Source organism: Eucalyptus grandis, chromosome 10 (genome assembly GCF_016545825.1).
Source record: "Eucalyptus grandis isolate ANBG69807.140 chromosome 10, ASM1654582v1, whole genome shotgun sequence".
NCBI lineage: Eukaryota > Viridiplantae > Streptophyta > Magnoliopsida > Myrtales > Myrtaceae > Eucalyptus > Eucalyptus grandis.
In genome coordinates, this window is record NC_052621.1 from 28,023,708 (window position 1) to 28,045,943 (window position 22,236).

The 22,236-nt window shown below is 38.8% G+C and overlaps 2 protein-coding genes across 2 annotated transcripts; one reads left to right on the forward strand and one right to left on the reverse strand.

Annotated features, from left to right (window-relative positions):
- The first annotated feature begins 1,881 nt into the window (after window positions 1–1,881).
- On the forward strand, window positions 1,882–5,359 carry LOC104422583 (protein NRT1/ PTR FAMILY 5.8). The gene is made up of 4 exons (XM_010034948.3): window positions 1,882–2,263; window positions 2,387–2,604; window positions 3,813–4,327; window positions 4,421–5,359. Exons 1-4 carry the CDS (start codon window positions 2,224–2,226, stop codon window positions 5,232–5,234), a joined length of 1,587 nt encoding a protein of 528 aa, XP_010033250.1. The 5' UTR covers window positions 1,882–2,223; the 3' UTR covers window positions 5,235–5,359.
- Window positions 5,360–7,283: 1,924 nt separating this feature from the next.
- Window positions 7,284–8,998, reverse strand: LOC104422584. The gene is given in 2 exon segments (XM_010034949.3): window positions 7,284–8,180; window positions 8,183–8,998. Coding segments are annotated over 2 exon segments (1,026 nt in total). The 5' UTR covers window positions 8,625–8,998; the 3' UTR covers window positions 7,284–7,596.
- Between the last annotated feature and the right edge of the window lie 13,238 nt (window positions 8,999–22,236).

The following is a 22,236-nucleotide window of genomic DNA, read 5'->3' on the forward strand; positions in this document are numbered from 1 at the left end:
CGATCAAATACTCTTATCAGTTGAAATTTTAGAACAAGTAATTTCAAGTCCAATGGGAAATTTTTAGAATCATTGGATCTGCTTTTTATTCTCTCTCTCTCTTTTTTCCCTTTATTATTATGTCTTCTAATACATGAGGAAGGCTTATTTTTGGAGTTGAAACATCTTGTTGGCAGGCGGTATAATATTTATTTTGGCAATTGCACAAATGAGTTGATATATCCTTTTATTGGCGAAACTAACTCTTAGAAAACTCCTACTTTGCACTTGATGTTTGCACAAAGAATACACATTTTTAGTTACTTTTTAAGGATATATATTAGATGCTCTCTATTGAAAGCAAGAAGTCACTCCACGAAAATCTAGTAAATTAAGTTAAATCAGCTTATTTAAATGAATAGCTTGATTTATTCTATAAGACTCATAAGGAGAAGGGCTAATTTTTCGCATATTTTTTCTGCATATCGACCGCGAAATGACTTCATATGATAATTTCTCTTTGTGCTTTTCACGTGGGCAGTGCACTAGACGGAAAATATTCATGAAGTGCTTGTTGAATATGGTTTATAAATGGTTTGTACCTAGAGCATACGTGTGTCTACGTTCAACATTTGATCACTGGAAATTTCAGGAAATTTGAAATTAAAGAAATACAGTGCATAATACTGGGGATTCAAATTAAGAAAACTGTAGTAAATAAAAGTCGCTTCAGGCCGATTTCGAAATAACTTCTTAACCCTTTATGATGATGGTTTAACGTATAAAACGTTGTAATTAATCATTTTAACAAATGCTCCCCACTCTGGTAGCCATATTTCGAAATGGGACTTTGTAAGCTTAATATTCCAAACGCACTTGTCAACAAATCAATTAGAGAAAATATAATTTTAATTTAGAGATAAGTGCATTGGAAATATTAAAATTTATCACGAAAGTGCAATTGAGTTATTAAACTTTTAAAAAGTGCAACTACATCTTAAAATTTGTCAATTTATACAATCAAATTTCAAAATTTATTAGAATATTCTATTTGTCAAATTGGACAAAGTAAATAGAAGGACTTTATCGCATCAATTTAATAAATTTTAGAAATTGATTGTACTTTTGAAAAATTTTAAGATTTAATCTCACTTTCATGATAAATTTTAGAGTTTAATTTTTATTTTTGAAAATTTAAATTCTCAATTACACTTTCATAATAAGTTTTAGAATTTTTAATATACTTATGTCTTTATCGTATTGTTGAGTGTCCTTATATTACGCATAATTATCGCTTTGGAAATTCGAAATTATCTTTTATAAAGCATGCTCGACAAGTCCCCTAATCGAAACGCACTCATTAAAAAAAGATATCTCTTTAGAACATTTTTTTATCTCTTCCCTTTTCTGGTTTTGTTTTTGTCTGCGAATCATCGATGGCTTTCTCTTCCATCGTCACTCGAGACATGCGATTGCGCCAGCACTTCCCAGGCTCCAATACTCGGGATCTATGTTTCGTGGTGCCGAGGCTTGCCACGGCAGGCGACACGTGTCCGGATCGCCACGTGTCTCCACGCACGGCCTCCGAGCCGCGACCCAGGTGGAGGGAGGGAGGGGAGGAACGTGAAAATGACCACTGCATGTCGACACCCTCACTTTCCACCTGCGCGATAAGTCCTTGCCGTGCAGTCAATCAGCACTGATGCTTTATTTACACTTTGCTCGCACCACTCTCACGACTTCCTTTCATTGATATGATATTACAGAAGTGAGAGAGAGAGAGAGAGAGAGAGAGAGAGAGGTTAATTGGGTCGTGAAGAATATCCCGGGTCGATATGCGACCCGACCAAAACTTGGAGGTGGGGGCTCTCGTATCTTTTGCGACCCTTTGCGTCTTTATGGGAACAAGGACGTATTTGGGGAGGCAGTTCTGAGACCTCCTTTTCTATATTTCGGAAATTAGTGAGAAGTCTAGTAGTGTCCCATTATAATATAAAAGGGAAGCGACTGAAGGCAAGCCATGCTTAAGTGACGGGGGTCATCGTGAGTGGGAGCTACTGTTTTCTTCAAGGTGGCGGAAGGGCTGCACTCGGTGCGGCTCCCTGAAAGTTAAAGAAGAGAGGAAGAGAGAGATGATCGGTTTCGCCTCTTCTCTTCTTTCGGATCAGCTCAGCTCGAGGTCATCATCGACTCCTTAAATTCTGCGTTGCTTCTCATTCCCTTAGCTCTCTCTCCAAACCCACAATGGAGAGGAGGCTCAACAAGGCTTGCGTTCTTCTCATGGGTGAGAATCCTATACGTATATGTCGCATGCAAGTATCGAGAACGACTCTTATCAGTTGGAATGACGGTTTTTGGTCTCTCTTTTGTTTCTTTCTTTTTGGGGTTGTGCATGAATTTGGTGCAGTGATAGCTGGGATGGAGAGGTTCGTGTTCAAAGGGGTGGCGTCGAATCTGGTGACGTATCTGACGGAGGTGATGAAGATGAGCAACTCGTCGGCGGCGAAAATGGTGAACGCCTGGTGCGGCCTCACCTCGCTGCTCCCTCTGCTGGTGGCCCCGCTCGCCGACTCCTACTGGGACCGCTACTCCACCGTCCTGTCCTTCTCCCTCTTCTACGTCGTGGTGAGTCTTCGGTTCGATTCTCGGTGCCACGCCCTTCTCGCTCTTCAATCTGCTTCCTGATTTCTCTCCGTTTCTTACCGTTCCGCAAGCACGTTACTTTCGTTTTCTCTCTTAGAAAAGGATGTTCCATGTCGTGACTGGTTGATGTTTTCTCAACGTGAACTCGTAGGATCCTCGAGAATTTCGTTATTCTCTTCTTGATATTGAGCAGTGACGTGGAGGCAGAAACATTGTTGAAATCATTAAGGCCAGATTAGGTTTTTTTGACCTTCTTTTGTTTCTTGGTATGATTAAATGCTACATTAAAGTGGGTCAACAAAAAAAAAAATGCTACATTAAAGTGATTTTTTTTATACAAGATCCTATCTGTAAGATAGGGACTTCCCATAATCACATAATTAGTGGAAGAGATGGTAAATGCTTGTGAGCACATAGAATCTGGTGGGGTACGATGGTCGTCGAAGACATTTTGTAAGCCTGGCAGTACTGCATTTTGTTTCTTTGATTAGGTTTTTTGTAAGATGGGGATTTGATTGCACATATTAAGAAAATTGAGGGCTTGATTGCAAAAAATGAAACTTAGAGGATTAAATCGTACGACTCCAAAGAGTTAGAGGACTCGATTAAGTTAGGGATGAGATTGCCTAGACACGAAAATTTAAAATTTTAAAAGACTAAATCTGTACTTAGCCGAGTCAGCCCTTCTCTATTTTCAGTTATCTAGTTACGTGCGCAATTCTGATGTCTTCTTTGCTTTTTGTGGTAAAGTCTGTTTTATATATATATATATCAAGAGACCATAAAAGATGACCATGTAACCACTTTTTGATTGTCGTTTCAATGCCTTTTGCATTTGGAGGTGCTCAATGCTTTTTCACTAGCAATTTGAATAAAAAGGAAGCTTTTTTTTTCCTTTTGCCCTCGATAGAAAAAAAAAATGCTTTTTCAGGTCATGAGCTCTCCTTTTGTGACACGACCTTAAAAGAGCAACTTTTTTTGGGGAAGCACAGGTGCAATCTGATTTGTTCCTAGTGTTCAATGGGCATAATCACTTTAGTTAGACTATAGTCAGCTAAATAGCATTCTACGTGTTTCCAACTGAGCATGGCTTTGGTATAAGCATTTACTGGATCAAGAATAGAGGCAGTGAATCTGTAATTAAGTACCTTGGTATTGATACCCGTTTTTCTTTCCATTGTGTTGGGAAGGGACTCGTGGCGTTGACGTCAACCGCATTGGAGTCAGCATGGCACCCACCGAGCAAGCCCGACTACTCTCCGTACCTCTTCTGGTCCCTCTGTTTGATCTCCGTCGGCCTTGGCGGGTACAATCCATCATTGCAGGCATTCGCAACGGATCAACTCGACAATGAAGAGGAGCTGCCTCGCAGCAAGGACGAGAAGAAATCAGGCAAGAACAGCTCGTTCTTTCAATGGTGGTACTTTGCCATTTGTAGTGGCAGCCTCCTGGGGATAACATTCATGTCATACATACAAGACACCTTCGGATGGGTTCTGGGATACGCCATACCGACTGGAGCGATGATTGCATCGGTTGCATTTTTCTCATGCGGAAACAAACTCTGTGGGTACAAACAAGATGCAAATAATGTTGGTAACAAGCCTTTTCTTATCGTATATAAGAGAATCCGAGCGATTGCATCCAAATTCAAGAATGGAGCAATTTCCTTACCAGATGAGGAGTCTGAATTGGTGGAGCTAGAGTAAGTTCTCCAAGTTCTTGAACCAACAATGACCATCCTTTCCATGATCTTGATCAGTAGCTGACAAGTCTCATCATTTTTTGTTGTGCACAGGCTGCAAGAGAAACCTCTTTGTCCTCACAATGTTGGGGTCATCGAGAACTTGGAAAAGAACCCCAAAAGCTGTCGCTGTTATGTGATCAATAACGGGGGAGTACTCCTTCGGTTGCTGCCTATTTGGACGATGCTCCTGATGTTCGCCGTGATCTTCAACCAACCGGCGACCTTCTTTACAAAGCAAGGGATGGCGATGAAGCGGAACATCGGGAGCCACTTCGACATCCCACCAGCGACCCTCCAGAGCGCCATCACGCTATCCATAATCCTCCTAATGCCCCTTTACGACAAAATGCTGATACCGATCACAAGGCTATTCACACACAACAAGGAAGGCATTAACGTAATGCAAAGGATGGGGATCGGGATGTTCCTCTCAGTCATAGCCATGGTGACAGCCGCGCTTGTCGAGACAAAGAGGCTCGAGATGATACGAAGAGCCAAAGACGCCGAATTGAGCATCTTCTGGCTGCTCCCGCAGTACATTCTGCTGGGTATTTCCGACGTTTTCACCGTGGTCGGGATGCAGGAGTTCTTCTACAACGAAGTCCCCGTTAGGATGAGGACCATGGGATTCGCGCTGTACACCAGCGTCTTCGGAGTCGGGAGCTTTTTGAGCGCCCTGATGATCTCGGTGATCGAGTTCTTCACGAGGGGCCACAGCTGGTTCTCCGACGACATGAGCGAAGCCCGCCTAGACAGTTACTACTGGATTCTGGCCTTGGCGGCTTCATTGAGCTTGCTTCTGTACGTAGCATCGTGTAAATTTTTCAGGAGCCGTAGCTTTGTGGACGGCGAGGATTGTACATGAGTTCATCGTTTTTGATTTGGTTCTAGGTCGGTCTTTTCATGATGTCCCCGTATCGAAGTTGATTGTAAAAATTGTCACCTTTGCCAGCTCCGTTGGACACAAATTTGCTTGTTTCACGGGTGAAATTGACCGAACTGTAAGGGCCCGGAAAATCCGAATCAAAAAGATCAGGTCAAAAGTTCAAACCTCCACTTTGAAAAGGTTTAACCAAAAGCTGATTAAATGCAAGACAAAAGCTACGAAAAAGATTATCGCACCATCGTATGCTTTTAAAAATCCAGAGATGTGGGGTTCTGCTTTAGGTCATATCCCGAACACGCACACTATGCATGGAGGTTGAAGATATCATATGGCTCTGAAAGAACGTGATTTGAAATGTGACTTGGAATTGTGCTCTTCCCACTTGAGGTGATAACTTTTTAAGACTTGCAAGCATTCATGAGAAATTGCTGTTGAAACTAGGACCCTAAGGTTCTTAAAAGGAATGCGATCACTGTACTGCAAATAGTATGAGAAGACAATTTTGCACAAGTGCTGAGCGATAGGTTACTCGTGTCCTGTAAAGCCTTGCCTACGCAGGAAGTTACTAATCGACCTGATCGATTCTCATGCTCAATCAAGAAGAAGAATCGCATAAACAACCCACCATGAGAGAGGAGTCACCCAATTACATGCTAAAAAGCAGCAGCAACAGTCTTCACATTCCGACTGCTATCACCAAAGGACACATGAGGGGATTGCCAAGACAAAGACAGAAGGTTAGCACCTTTATACACAGCAGCATGTTTCATATAATTAAATCATGGGAACTTACTTGTTAATGAAGAAAATGGAAAAGGTGTCGGATGATGGGAGTATGAAATGCAAGCATCCCCCCACATCCGAACACAACTTGACACGGTGCAAACTTGGTGGAGAAGTTTCATGGAGATCAGAAAGACAGAAAGATGCCCAAACAAAATACAGAACCTAACTACATGATAATGGTGGCTAAAGAATATATAACACTTAATGAGCAAATAACAAGTAAAGAACTAGGTGAGAGAGAGAGAGAGAGAGAGAGAGAGAGAGAGAACGCTTTGAAACATTCAGTGACCCACGAGCATTTATCTGCTCATGCATACATAGAGTGGAAGAAAGAGGATAAGGAATTGGGTCGTTTACTCCTGGAAGAGATGAGCGCCCGTGTCCACGTTTTACTGGATGACTTTGAAAGTCAAGGTCACGGTGAACAAATCTATTTATACTCATTCAAGTTATGCAATTGTTCCAGAGGTAAGAAAAGCCAGACTAAATGGTAATTTCAGAATCCCCTCATACTAATACTTATTTTAAGGCAACCTCTCACTCAATTTCACTGCTGTAATTCCGAGCGACTCAAATCATATGTGAATCCAGCAAAAGGAAATGTCCCAGCAAGATCAAGCCATGGGATACCTGACCATGTCATAGCTTGTAATCTATCACCAGCTGCCAGAGGATACAGAGGAATGAAGGAGCTCCAATTCCCATTGAGGGGTCAATGTCCAGGTGCTCAGACACAAATTCACATTGCAATCTCAAAACACAGACAAATCACATATGACAAACGGCAGACAAAAAATTGTGTCTTCTAAGGACTTTAAGGTGAGAAAGGTAGCAAACCAATTCATAACCTCTCAGCAAACTTGACAATAAGAGAAGACAGAATGACAAAAGGAAATGGTCAATTTTTGCTTCTCCAACCAAATGTGATACAAATACTGGCAGTAAAGCGAGTCAACAGTGAGCATCAGGTCAGGCTTAAGCATTTATGGCCAGCTGTCAGTAAGTTGAGCTGCTAGCTGCAGCAGCCAGCCGATGCATACTAAACCAATTTTGGTGCATCTAGCTATCATCAGAAAGACTTTAGCACTTTCCTAAATGATTGATTACACTTTCCCACACTTTTCCATGCTCATCTCCTCCACCTATCGAAGATATAGTTTTTCTATCTATTTGATCAGTATAACCAGCAAAGGGAAATATAAGAAAGAAAGGCAACTCAAAATGGCGAGACAATGGAGATCATGTCAGTGTGAACCACACTCAAAAGTTTGAATCTTATTATATGCTTCCCCCATTTCAGCAGAGGGTTCCTGACCTGACCCGAACAGAGACAGAAATTCAATACATATTATGAACATAAGAAAAATTAGCCCAACAATTGCAGCAGAAAACTATAGCAACTGAAATTTTTTGCACAGAATGGAAAACCAACATAAAAGCTAACTCAGTTCACTTTGTACAGTGAAATTCGGGTCCATCTACTCTAAGCACTTGAAAAATTGATAACATGAAGTCAGCCTTCTCAGGGAAGAAATTTCATCCTCTCTCCCTCAACTCAATGATGGGAACCATATCCATTAGCACCCAACTCTATCACAGCACCCTTCGGCTTTACCACATTCTCCTCTTCCCTGTTCCCATCATCAACATCTTCATCAGAGTCCAGAGTAAACTGCTCATGATTGCCCAAACTCTGAACTTCTTCCCCTAAGGGCCTGTACTTCGCGAAATCCCCTCGAATCCCATTCCTAATCCCATTCCTCTGCGCAATCAGGGAATAAATCCCGACCCCTACCGTCACAAGCAGGGCAAGATGGCAATTAAACTGCAGCGTCGCGATTGCTCTAGCCCTATGATACTCAGCATGCCCCTTGCACTTAACTGTGTAATTCCCTCTACTCTTCTCATGCAACCAACACCCGTGAGCAACCAAGCCAGTGTAAAAGGAAAACCCCATTTGCAGAAACCACGTTCCCTGAAGCACCAAACCGACAGCGCGGGCCAATCTCGGGAACTCCGATTTCGGGGATTTCAACCCCAGAACCGTGGAGAACGTGCATACCGCGATGGGCACGAGCATGAGATCGAAGTACCTGTTCTCGATCCCGCTCGTGTCCTTCCTCTGGAGGTAGTACGCCAGAACTCCTCCACGAAAGCGAACAGAGCGATCACGTTGACCAGCGAAGCGCTCAAAGGAAACGAGCTCGTCAGAGTGACTACAATCCCGGCGACCGCGTACAGCAAGAACAGCGCCGCCACCGCCACGACCTGCAGCTGGAGAACCGAGCCGAGGCGGTCGCGGGACCCCGCCGCGTCGGCCAGCGAGATCAGGGAGTTGGCCACGAACAGGAGCGAGAGGACGGAGACCGAGACGAGCGAGATCAGGGACGCCGACCCCGCCTTCGCCCCCGGCCGGGGCGGCGATCGCGCAGCGGAGGGGGCGATCGGGCCGAGGGGCGAGGGCGGGCTGGGGCTGGGGCCGCCGCCGGCCCGGTCCGCGAGCGAACCCGACGCGGCCAGGGCCTCGAGGGCGCCGATGGAGATGAATCCGCCGCCGGCGACGGCCAGCGCGAAGAGCCCCATCGCCTTCGAGTCTCTCTCCGGCGTCAATCGAGGAGGAGGAGGAGGAGGAGGAGGAGGACGGCGGATTCTCCGAAGAGACGGTCGCGCTGGCGACTGCGTCGAAGGTCAAAGGAAGGAGGCGAGGAGGTTGGTCGGATCTCCGGTTGTTTTGTCTCCGCGCGTGAATTCGTTTGTTTTCCTGCGTGCTCGTGCGGCGGCGGTTTTGGACTTTTTGGGCTCGTTCCGTTTCCAGAACCGCCGCCGGAATAATGACCGGGCGACCCGACTCCGTTTAATCTCGGGCGAAGCCCGATTAACCTCCCGGCTTGTAATAAATACTAGTAAATTAGTAAGTACCATTTGCGAATTTCCCTAAGCTCATTTGGGCAGAAATTATGGTCGAGCGGACTCGAACCGAGTCGACCCGAATATTGCATCTGATCTGTGTTAGTGTGTTGTTCAAGCCTGCATCTATGCGATGTATGTTAAGATGTTCAAGCCCGGCCCCAATCAAAATCGGGCGAACCGGGCTATTCCGTGAAAATTATTACTCGCATTTGTACCGTATTTTGATGGGTTGAATTTGATTTGGCACTCGAACACTAGCAAAAACTCACCTCTAGCTCTAATTTACATGTGTTATGGACAACCCCTGAAATGTGTTTTGCCAGAAAAAAAGAAGGTGGTAAAGCTAGCATATGCCCCATTTTAGTTAAGTTGGACATGCTAAAACCGAAATGTCCTTACTTAGGCCCCTTTCTTATTCAAGAAATATTACACTTTAAGTTGATTTGTTTATGTGTTATTTATGAGAAAATAAATTAGAATTTCAGCTTAGAAGACCTGAGCGCTCCGGCAACAGGGCAAGCCCTTCATTCGATTCATCATTAGATCAAGTCGAATATTCTCTTGATCACGGGCCACACATCTTGTGATGTTTCATAATTTTTATTGGTTTTTTATTAATTAAATTAACAAAATTAAAATTATATTTCAATATAAATAATATTTGAATTCTAATATGAAAAATTCAAAATAACAAAAAATAACAATAGCTTTTTAATTTAATCTTATTTATATATATTTGAATTTAATTCTATCTTATAATATGAATTCAAATATAAGTATAAATATATCTTTATATCTATTACATATTTTAGGTATTCTAGTATTTTAAGTATATTGATATAGTTTATTATTTAATAATTTTTATTAGAGAATGATGAAAGAGGAAGAAAGAAATAAAAATAATTAATTAAAAAGAGAGGAAAATAAAATAAAAAATAAAATATTCAAGAGTGTTGCAAGAGATTTTTATCATCTCCATTCGTAAATTTTTTAGTTCATTTATGTTGATATGTCGTTCATATCAAAAATAATGTACATGATATGATGCGAATATATCTAACTTTATTATTAGAATCACCAAACAATAAATAGAATATGATAAATTCCTAGATTTTATATTTCTATCCTATCTAGTTTGATCCTAGTTCATTTATATTGATATATTGTTCATACCAAATAATCTATTCCCGAGATTTCATGTAAACATCAAACTTTCAAAATCGATTCAATCAAGTCCTAAACAATTGCTAAAAAGTACAAACAATCCCAAACATTTCAATTGGTTTAATTAGGCTGCGCATAACAACACTTCTTGGCTGGGAAAAAGTTTTTTTTTTTTTCAGAAATAGTTATTTTCTATTTTCATTCTGGGGAACAATTTCTAAGTAAAATAAGGTGTTTGATAACTACACAAACTTTATACTCTAAAAATATAAAAATAATATAAATGCGTTTGGTACGAAGCAATTTCTTTTTTGTATTTATTTATTTTTTATTCTTGCTCACAGATCGCCGGTCACCGTCACCCATCGCCGCTCGTTGTTGCCACTACACGACTGCTAGCCACCGACCGCTATTGCACAGCCCATCCGTCGGTGACGGTCAGCGGTCGGTGGGCGTGCAGCGGTAGCGGCGAGCGGCGATGGATAGAGGTGGCGGCGGCCAAAGGCAAACGATGGCGACGGCAGAGGCCGGCGGTTGACGATGGCGATGGCGATCGACGACGGCTCTAGGCGATTGGAGGTGGCCGCGGCAAAAGAGAGGAACAAAAGAAAAATAAAAAGGAAAATTGGTTTATTTCTAAAAATTGTTCCAGAAACAAGAAATTACTTTTTTTTGTTTCTTGTTTCTATTCCAAAACTGTTCCAGGAACATAAAAATAGAGAAATTGTTCATGGGAACAAAAGTTTTACTAAACGGTTTCTGTTCTTTTTGTTCCGAGGAATAAAAAAAAAAAAACAGAAATTAGGAGAAATAGAAATGTTGTCATGCAGACCCCTCCATCTTTTTATTTTTATTTTTTGGTCGGAAATATGCTTCACTGAAATACCAACCCGACAACGGAGTACAAGCATATCCAAAGTCAAGACATAAAATTAACCAAAAGCTAAGTTGTCAAAAACTAGTTCTACTTTCATATCAGTTTCAAGTACACCCCTCAAGTTCGACACACGTGCTTCTTTCAGCCATAATAGAGCTTCTCTTGCAACTAGGGTTTTAGCGACTAAAGCCGAGGGAGCGTGGATCTTCCTTGCGAAACCATCGATGAGCACTTTGTCATTGTTTTCACATATACCTGCGACCAAACCCTCCATTGAGGAGCAACACTAGGAGCTATCAACATTTAATTTCAAGATATGAGGTAATGGTGCAGTCCGATTCTTCATTTGAGGGTAGATCTCAGATTCTTCGCTTGAATTATGCTACTTCCATTTTTCATAGATCTAGGTCATATAGATGGTTTCATCCACAAGCAAGTTTGGCTTGGGTTTTCTGTCTTGGAATATGAAGGCATTTCTTACTTTCCAAATCAACCAAAGGATACCTACAAATTGAGCATTAGCTCATGGGGGAGTACGAGCAGTAAGAAAATTACCAATTCACTTATCAATTCAAGTTATGTTTGTCGAGGAAGCAACAACTCTAATTTTGGGATCCGACCATATGTCCTTTGTCCAAGCACATAATGTAAAGACGTGTTCGATGGTTTTTGAAGCTTGGCCGTAGAATAGGCATAACGGATCAAGTATCAAATTTCTTCTATATAAGTTGTCTTTGGTAGGAAGGGCTTTGTTGTACACACTCCACATAAAGAATCTAACTTTTGGGATAGGTCTGTAATTTCCATACCTCAGTCCACAGTCTTCTAAGGTTTTGGTACAAGGTCGATGCTTGGTAGTCTCTTCTAGATATCCCCATATGATGAAGTTTATTATATCCACTCTTTACCTTTTATATACTTGACTTGTTCGTCATCCATACAAGTTTATCCGGTCCTAAATTTGGATTGAAGGGAGTAGTTAAAATCTCTTGGACAATATCAACTCCATATGTCTCATTTAGTAATTGAGTATTTCATTGACCCATGCTATGAAGTATCAAGTCAGTTATATATTGAGGATCATTTTGATTTACTGGACCTCTAATTTTGCTTGATAACTGCCACATTTCTCTTTGATTTTGATGTTTTTACCAACCCCTACTTCACATTTAATCTCCAGTTCAACGACATCTCTTCACATAGTATATTTTGCCAACCCCAAGATGGTCGGGGACCTTTGTTAGCATTCCAAAAGTTCCCTCTAGGAAAATAGAGGCCTTTGAAAATTCTGCTCCATAAAACTTCCGAGGTTTGGCATAGTCTATAGGCTTGCTTTCCTAACATGGCTTAGTTAAAAGCCACTAGGTCTTTAAAACCTAGGCCCCCTTAATCTTTTCTAGTCTTTAGAAGATCCCATCTTTTCAGTAAATCCCTTTTCTAAATGCGTTTTGTTTTCACCATAATGATGAAATCCTCTTTCCAATTGTTCTACAAATAGATATAGGGACTCTAAAAATTGACATAATGTACTACGGTAGAGGTTGAACAACTATCTTAACCGTAATCTCTTTACTTGCCTTTGATATTAACTATTCTTTTCAACCCTCTAGTTTACTATCCACACTTGCTAATACCCAAGAAAACATTTATTTCTTCATATGACCCTAATATAAAGGAATGCCTAGATATTTCCTTACTTCTCAATGATAGGAATTCTTAATTCTGTTGCAATATCCGATTTTAGCTGTTGAGGACAGTTTTTTCTGGAAAAAGACGCTTGATTTATTTAGATTGATGGATTGATCTAATGCAAAGCAATACTGGTTTAAAACATTTGCGAGATTCTGAGCTTCCTAATTGTACCATCCGAAAAGAAGATGGCATCATCCGCAAACAAAAGATATGATAGTGTAGGGCAGTTTGAGTCCAATTAAATACCCTTTATGCTTTGTTTGTTAATGCTTCAGTCATAAGGGAAGATAGAACATTAACCAAAATAATAAATACGTAGGGAAATAATGGATCTCCCTGTCTAATTTCTCGGGTTTGATGAAAGATCTTATAAGAATCACTAGTAACTACAAAAAAATATTGAAAAAACATAATGTTTGACTAGCAAGACCCATTTCTCGTATAATCACATTCCCAACATACAGTTACCGAGGAAATCCCATTCGACCCTATCATAGGCTTTTTGCATATCCAATTTAAGGATTGCCTGAACTTTTTGTTTTCTCTTTCTAACCTTTAATTGATGTAATACCTCTTGAACAATAAAAATGTTATCTTGGATTTATCTTCCTTCTATAAAAGCACCTTGTTCATGAGACATAATTTCTTAAATCTAGGGTTTGAGCTTATTAGACATCACATTTGCAATTATTTTATAATTAAAATTACAAAGACTAATGGATTTATACTCAGAAATACTCTTAGGATTTTTTTATACTTGGAATGAAAGTAATATGAGTCTTGTTAATCTCAGGATCAATGTACCTTGGTTAAAAAAAGAGTCCACCACTTTGAAGATCTCTTCATGTATTGTTGACCAATTAATTTAGTCCATCCAACCCCGGTGCTTTGGTTACTCCCTTTTGAAAAATGGTCGTTCTCACTTCTTCCCTAGCGATATGCTTAATAAGGGCTTCGTTTATTACATTAGTCACCATCCACGGGCATTGTTCTAACATAAGCTGATAATATCTACTTCTAATCAAAATGTACAAAGATTTATAAAACCCATGATGTGTTGTTTAAGGAAATATGAGTCTCGACTCCAGTTATGTTCATCAAGCCTAGGCATAGAAATTTTGTTGCATTGTCTCATATGGATAGTCATAGTATGAAATTTTTTGTATTCTTGTCCCCCCATTTCAGCCAATTAATCCTAGATTACATGCTCCAAAACATTTCTTCTTGTCTCCACAAGGCTTCAATTTGTTCAACAATTCTCTTATGCTCTTCCCCACTTGATGTTTCTTCTATGGTATTTGTTAAATTTGTAAGTTTTCTCTGACTAAATCAATCTGTTTGGATGCATTTTTAAAATCTTTTGACTCCACCTCCCTAATTCAGTTGCTATTTTTTTTCAAATTTTGCTTACAATATCCAACTGATTCCCCATTTCAACCCCCAAGCATTTTTAACCACATCTCTACACTTAAGATTTTCTAACCAGAATATTTCAAATTTGAATATCTTCAGTTTTCTAGTCTTGGCCAAATCCAATGATAGGATGAATGGACAATGATCTGAGCCAATAGCGTAAAGAGCGTACGCCTCAGCATTAGAGAATAAAAACTCTTCATTCCACGGTACATAATGCCCTATCATATTTCTTTTAACTAGCTCATCACTATCTTGGTTGTTGGTCTATATGAGGGCACATGTTTTACTTTCTATATTCATTAGAGAACATGAGTTCACAAACTCCTAAAAAGTCACAATCCTATACCTATCAACGTCATATCTTTCAACCTCTCCCATCAATACAAAACTTCGTTAAAATCCCCTATGTATAACCAAGAAAAATTATAAGTAATGTTCTTGGAGCGCAAGATATTCCATAGTCCAATCATCTCCTAAAAGGTGATAAATGCGTGTAAATAAAAAACTATCATCACTACTCCACTATCAAGATCTTTACATAGCACCTCAATACACTCCCAAGAGCTAAATTCCACATCTACTTTCACCTCCTCATCCCATAGTAGTGCAAGTCCTCCCCCCATCCCAATTGGATTAACAACAACTAAAGAATCATACTAAAGATTCTTTTTAACTTAATCCACCACTTCTTCCTTATTTTTTTCTGTAAGGAAGACCAATTTAGGTCTCTCACAAGTTACTAAGGGTGCGCATGGAAAATTTATACTTTTCTATTTCTCTATTTTTTGTTTTTCTGAATTCACAATTTCATTTTTTTTATTTCTGAAACAGATTTTTGTTTTAGAAATAAATTTGAAAAAGAAATCAAAACTAAAATTTTTAACTTTTCAATTTCTGAAATAAAAATAGAAATGATTTATTCTTCTCTTCAATTTGGGCATCCTCCCTCTATAGACGAGCTTTTCTATTTGGGTGTCCATTCTCCTCAACAAAGTCACGCTCCAACCAAAAACCCTACCACTGTTGACTCTGAATTTGTCCATCCTCATCGTCGACTCCAAATCCATCCTTCTTGCCACTATTGACTCCAACACTGTCACCGTCCTCTTGCCGGTCAGATTGTCACTCATCTCGCCATCAATTGCGACTTTGTCCTCCCTACCCCCCATTGACTCCAACTTCATCCTCTCACCGGTCACATCGCCGCTCACCTTGCCGTCGACTCTGACTTCGTCCTCCCTGCAGTCGACGACTCCGACTTCGACTCCGTCCTCTCGCCAGCATCCACTCCATCCACTCGCAAGCGTCCACTTCGTCTGCTCACTGCCATCGACTCCAACTCCGTCCTCAACCCTAAGCCCTCATTGATTGCACGAGCATATCTTCTCGACGCCTCCAAGTAACTATGATTGACTAGCTTTCCATGTAATCGGTGGCTTTTGCCTCTTCGTCTTGTTCATGCTTTATCTCCCATTCTGTCCTCAAACCGTCAAGGGGTATTCCATAGTTTTTTCCCCAACCTTTCTGTGGGTGAGTTTGGTACATAAAGGCCATCTTGCTTTCCCATCCATATGACGGTGTTTCTTCTTGTTCTGTTTTATATAGTCTTGCTTAACATGTAAAAATACATACATGATAGCAATGTGATTATTTTTTAGGGATGAATAAACTAGTCAAGTTTGGCGTGAATCGAATGAGAGCTAAGTTACATGCCAAATATGGGTTGAAAATGTGCGGATCATGATATTAATGGTGCTTTTAAGTTGCATAGAATTATATGTTCTACATGTAAGAGTTTTCATGGTCGTTTGAATTTGTGATTTTAGGCCTTTTTACCTCTTCTTCTCAACGCATCTAGGTTGATTGACCGGCACTGTCCAACGACATGCGGCGAGTGGCGTCCTGTTCATGACTTTACTCCCAATTCCCACATCTCCATGAGATTTACTTTCTACTAAGTCCAAACATCTTGTAGTTTTTTGCTGCCTTTGCTTTGTGCTTTGATATATTGCTATGGATGTCCTTTATGTTCATGGTATGGCTGTGAGCGTAAGTCTTGAATATGTGGGTGGAGTTCCGATGAAGTAAAGCATAATGTTCATGGCTGGAGTGTTGATATTCTTGAATTAGTAAGCAATCCTTTGGGTTTTCGAGGCGTGCTTAAAGAAGAAGACATTGAATATGGTGGATAACTATTATGGCAGCCATTTTATTAGTTAGGTCTCTGCAACTATAGGGCTTGGACATTAATTTTTCATCCGAAGCTTTGAATCATATTTTTCTTTAAAAATGTGAGTTTCATATGCATATCTAGATGCTGTCATTGAAAGAATTACTTAGTTGAGATTGAAAAATTATAGCTGTCAAACTTAGGTTGCTCCACTTAAGTTACATCTTTGTTATGGAACTCCCGAAGCATTAAACCTTGCCCAGTGGATGGCCCAAACTAGCAAATCATCATTCTCAAAGCTTTAGACTTGGATTTTGGTCTCACTGATTCATTTACTCTATTTTATGTTACCTAGCTATATAAGATGTCATTGAAATGCATGGCTTTCATGTAATCATTAAATCATGGGGGGTTAGCCTTTGATTTACTTTCTATTTGGAATATTTTAGAGTATGTACAGCATGCTGTAGTATGTTCTTATTCATTTGTCAATGAAAAATTCTATTTCATGCATAAATAAATCATAAGATTTTGTCATTTTATATTTTATATCAAGCCCCTTCAACCAAAATATATGTCATCTCATCTAGGCAATTTAGTATTTATTTATTTTTTATAGTATATTGACGCAACCGCCGCTTGGGCCTCGCGGTCGCAAGCGAGGGTCGCACGACGGTTTGGGTCGCGCGACCCTCGCTGGCAACCGCAGCCCTTCGCCGGTCCGGTGAAGGGTTTAGCTGAATTTTCAAAAAAGAAAAAATAAATAAATAAATAAATTTACTAAACACAATTGCATTTCAAAACCCCAAATCCAAATATATGCCTTCATGATGTACTTATTAATCAAAGATATGCCTTCATGAATAATCACAAATTCATATAGATGATGAGAATGGGATTCTCAAATTCTCTTTGTTCACTATGCTAAATTCTTATATAAAATTTAAAATAAGAACAAAGCCTTCGAGCCAACATTATTTCTTTTATCTTATAAGTAGTCCATGACTTGATAGATTATCTAATTTGTTTTAAATATATGCTTGGTATGATGGCTTTTTGAAATTTCTAGAATGATATTTTTGATAAAATTGATGCTTCATATATAGTTGAGGTGTTTTAGCGAAAATGCTTTTATTTTTTATTATTGTCGGTAGAAGTAGAAGTTCCAAGGGATGGTATGCAAAAATAATATTACAAGTGTGCTTAACATGTGTATGCAAAGAATACTGGATTTTCATGGACTATCGAGTATCTTAGAGTGATATATGCTTGCTTGTATAATTTGATATGGTGATGTTCTTTGTCAATTTTCTTCATGCATTTTGTTTTATTAACAATCATAGAATATTACATTGATATGATCCTAACATCAAAACTTTTGTTCTCGAATTGGTGCATCATCTGATATGGTTCATTGAATACTCAATCAGTTCAGGTTAAATAACACCCCACAAAGAAGCATTTATAGCAAAGTAAACTGAGCCTTTGACCAATTTGCTTACAAGTTTGTTGGTAGAAAATGTGAAAAAGGGAAATCGACTCACCTGTACCTATAACAAAGTAGGGTGGAATAACATACATGCCAAGTTCAAGAAACAAACAAAACTCCAATGTAATGTAATTCAGTTGAAGAATGGGATAAATAAACTAAAGAAACAGTATAGTAGTTTTAGGAAACTTCTTTCACAATTTGGATTTTGATGGGATAATGTAAACAAAACGGTTGCTGTGGAGGATTCAAGTGTATGGGATTCTCACATCAATGTATCACTTTACTCGAGTCCACTTTTTCTTATTGTGGATGTAAGCTTCAATTATGTTGTTGATGTATGTCATTTTTATGAAATTTGCAAGATAATAGTGAATAGGCTAAATTCAAGAATGATGGGTTTCCTCAGTATCTAAACTTTTGTATTGTGTTTGGTGATACATATGCTACTAGGGAGTATGCAACAGAAAATGCAGAAAACTTAGTGGTGTCGGAGAAAGAAGACAATGTTGTTAGTGGCGACAATGGTGGTGGTGCTATGATAGGTGATTCAGAATAATCTAATGAATACTATGTTGATGAGGGGGATCTTTACATCTTATGCAACTACCACCCCCATTTCGTGAGAAGCACAAGTTGAATAGAACTCCAAATTCCAAAATGAGAAGAAAAGTAACAACTATGATGTTAATGACATCTGCAAAGCCATTCAAGAAATGATCAAATTTAGGACGGCCCAATCAACAAGTGGCTCCGTAACCTCACAAGCGCCACCTTCTATAGACCGCTACTCCATAAGAGCTGTGGTTGCCATTATAAATGGCATGCTCGACTTGGAGCAGAATCTTTACAATAAAGCTGTGAACTAGGCATGCCTTAATGTCATTTAGAGAGAGGCTTTTATCATTCTCTCTACTTGAAATGAGACATGAACTTCTTGAATCTCTTTAAATAGTTGTTAAGAAACATGCTATGGATTTATATTTGGCTTAATTTCATTCTATGACTTATATATTTGAGACATTGTTTATTTATGTTTTTAAGTTGATATGATGACATTATTGCTATTGTTGATTACTATTAGAGTTCTTATCTAATGGGTTGATATTGTTATTTTATGTGATGATAAAGGTAATATAGATAAAGGTGAAAGTAGTATGTATGATGGTCAAGTAGCATCAGTTGAATCAATTGAGCAGGATTTTGATGATTTTGATCTTAATATACTAATAGCATGATTGGCCACTATTATAGTGGATATGTCCATGCACACAAGAGAATCTATTAGGACAACTTATTATCAGGACTGCACTAGATAAGGTAAGTTCTTTATGGGCATTCCGATAGAGTATATGAAGCTTTTAGAATGGAGAGACATGTCTTTCTCAATCTTTGTGATCTAATGAAGGAAAATGTTGGTTGGAAGATAGCTGATATATTAGGGTAGATGAACAAATTGGGATTTTCTTATCTATGATTGTTACAAGAACTCAAATAGAGATTTATGTAAGAGATTCCAACTTTCGGGATAAACTATCAGCAAATACTTCACTAAAGTATTACAATCAATTCTTAAATTGGCAAAAGAGATTATCATACTACCTTCATTTGATGTTGTCCCACAAGAGATTCTTATAGATCATAATCATAAACGTTACTTCAATGTAGAATTATCATGTATTCCTTTACAACATCAATTTTATTTTGTTGATAAACTTGTATAATACTAATCTTTGATAAAATGACAAGGTTGTATAGGCGTTATTGATGGCATCCATATTCATGCTTTTGTACATGTGTCGAAGCAAATCACATTTAAAGGTAGGAAAGGCATCACCACTCAAAATGTGATATTGCATTTGTTCATTTGATATGAAATTTACTTTTGTATATGATAGTTAAGAAGGCTCTGCCAACGATTGTCGAGTGCTTTCAGCAGCACTGGAGACTCATCGCTTGGAATTTTCGCAGCCGCCACCAGGTATTTGCTTGTCCTTTAAGGAGTAATTTTCTTTATGATCATATTTATAGTTACAAATTATGACCAATGTATGAATACCTTGTTGTAGGCAAATACTATGTCGTGAATTCTAGTTATGTAGAAACTCCGGGATTTTTAACTCTTTTTAAAGGTGAATGGTATCATTTAAATGATTATAGGGGTATAGCGAGACGGCCAACAATGCAAGAGAATTGTTCAACTATAGGCATTATTCTCTAAGGAATGTCATTAAAAGATCATTTGGGGCACATGCCCTCATTTGCAATTCCAGAGCAAGCATATATTGTAATTGCATGTTGTGTCATCCATAATTACATCTGTGATCAAGACAAGATGGATAAGAACTTTTCCTTATATGGAGATTCACAATACTTGTCTGAACCTACGCAAGATGAGCTTGCAAATGATACATTAACCGATGAGAGAAACCAAATAAATACGCTTAGGAAAACTATTGCCAATAAAATAGCAAGGGACCATAGTATGTCGGAAATTCCATGAAATTGTATTTTTAACTTTTGTAATGTATTACTATTATTTCGACTATTATTTTGTATTTGAGGATTTCCTATGTTGTTATCTAATCAATTTATATTCCTAGAAATAGAAATTTTATTCTGTTATCAAATGAATTTCTGTTCCAAAAATAAAAAATTTAGGTTGTTATCAAATAAGTTTCTTTGCTCAGAAACTTGTCTAGGGAATAGAAATTGAATTCTATTTCATAAATTTTATCATGTGCAGCCTAAAGCTCTAAGATTGTGAACTATTAAAAGAGTGAATTCCAACTTAAGAGCTTCATGTCTTTTTTGATAGCTTATTAAGACTAACCAACAAAGTCTCTTCATAGACCCCTTCTCGCAACTAGATTGGTGTGTCCAGAAGTTTCTCATCGTCGATTAAGTTCACCAACAATCCCCTCTTCTCATAGGGAGCAAAGCATTTCTTTTCTTTTTTTTCTTTTTTTGCAGCTTGTGTCTTCAATCTTGTTTTTTCTATTTTGGAGTGCCTTACTCATTTTCCATGCTCTAATAAGGTCAAAAATAGCTCCTACGTTTGTTGCACCCTTTTCCCCGGTTTGGGGTTTGCATATTCAAACATTCTTGCATCTTCAACTAGCTCATTTGTCACTAGGGTATATATAACTAAAGCCTTGTTATTTGGCCTTAAATCATTACTGCCCAAATTTTCACTGATAGGGGAAATAGGTGAATCCGGCACAATTTCCTCTTCCTCCATCGAAAAATCAATATCACCATAAAATGCTTCTAGCATGGACTGAATTATTTCACTTCTGCCTTGAGTCACGAGCTGTATCTTCCTAGTTTATCTTGGGCTAATCCAGTCTTCTCATAGGGTATATTTGGATAGAAATTTGCGTAGTGTCATGTACACCCACATGAGTAATAGAAATGTGGTAGTCTCTCGTATTTAAAATCTATCCACCATTTTCTTCCACCCACATTAATAACATTACCTATTTTGAGGGGATTTAGCATATTCAACCTCACTTTTGCTTTGCCAATTTTATGATAGTTGTTGTTTCTTGCTTCAATTTTGATTTGCCAATTTTATGATAGCTGTTGTTTCTTGCTTCAATTTTGATTTCCTCCACTGTACCTAATTTTTTAGCAATCTACCTTACATAACCCTAAAATACAACAGCTCAAGGAAGTCCCAGAAAATGCACCCAAAATGCATAATGAGAAAAATCATAACAATGCTCTAGAACAGTGGGGTCACCTTTTTATAAAACAATAGGGTTGCTAGCAAACGACCAAGGCCTAGAATCTAAAACTCTTTTTTTCTCTTCCATCGAATTGAAAGTGAATACGAAAAACGAGGTTCCATGAAGTCACATTTAATAGCCTCTAATTTCCATGCTTTCTTCATTATGCTTAAAAACGCTTGGAAATTAACATTTAGTTTAGAGAACAACTTTCCATAAACTAAAAGTTCACTTTTCTATTTTTCTTGTTGAAGCACTTCTACATCTAAGTTTGTAACTTCATCTCTTGCCCACAAGTTACCCATCCTTCTACACAACGCCATCATCCGAAGGTGGTTTTAATATGTGCCTTCCATACTTAATCAATTGCAGCTCGATTATGTGAAGATATTAATGGTGGGAGTTATTGGGGTTTTAGTGTTGCTGGATAGATATCTAGATTTGGGGTATGGAGTGAAGGGAGCCCTAACTATGGGAGATAGCAAATTAGGAAGTCATTTGGTGAGGAAATTTTAAGTATGGAGTGTAGAGCAAAGAAACTAGGCCAGAAAGGGTAGAAAAGAAGGACGCTTCTACATTAAAAGAACAGCTAAAGGGAACTACTTCTTATCATTTCATTCTTCGAGCTTCTTCAACTGTTGGGTTCATGAAGATGTTGCGTGGGTTTTGTATTGAACAAGAGTGAAAAGGAAAGGGATACCTAATCAGGTGGAGGCAAGATGTTGGCAAGATGCTTAGCCATTTGC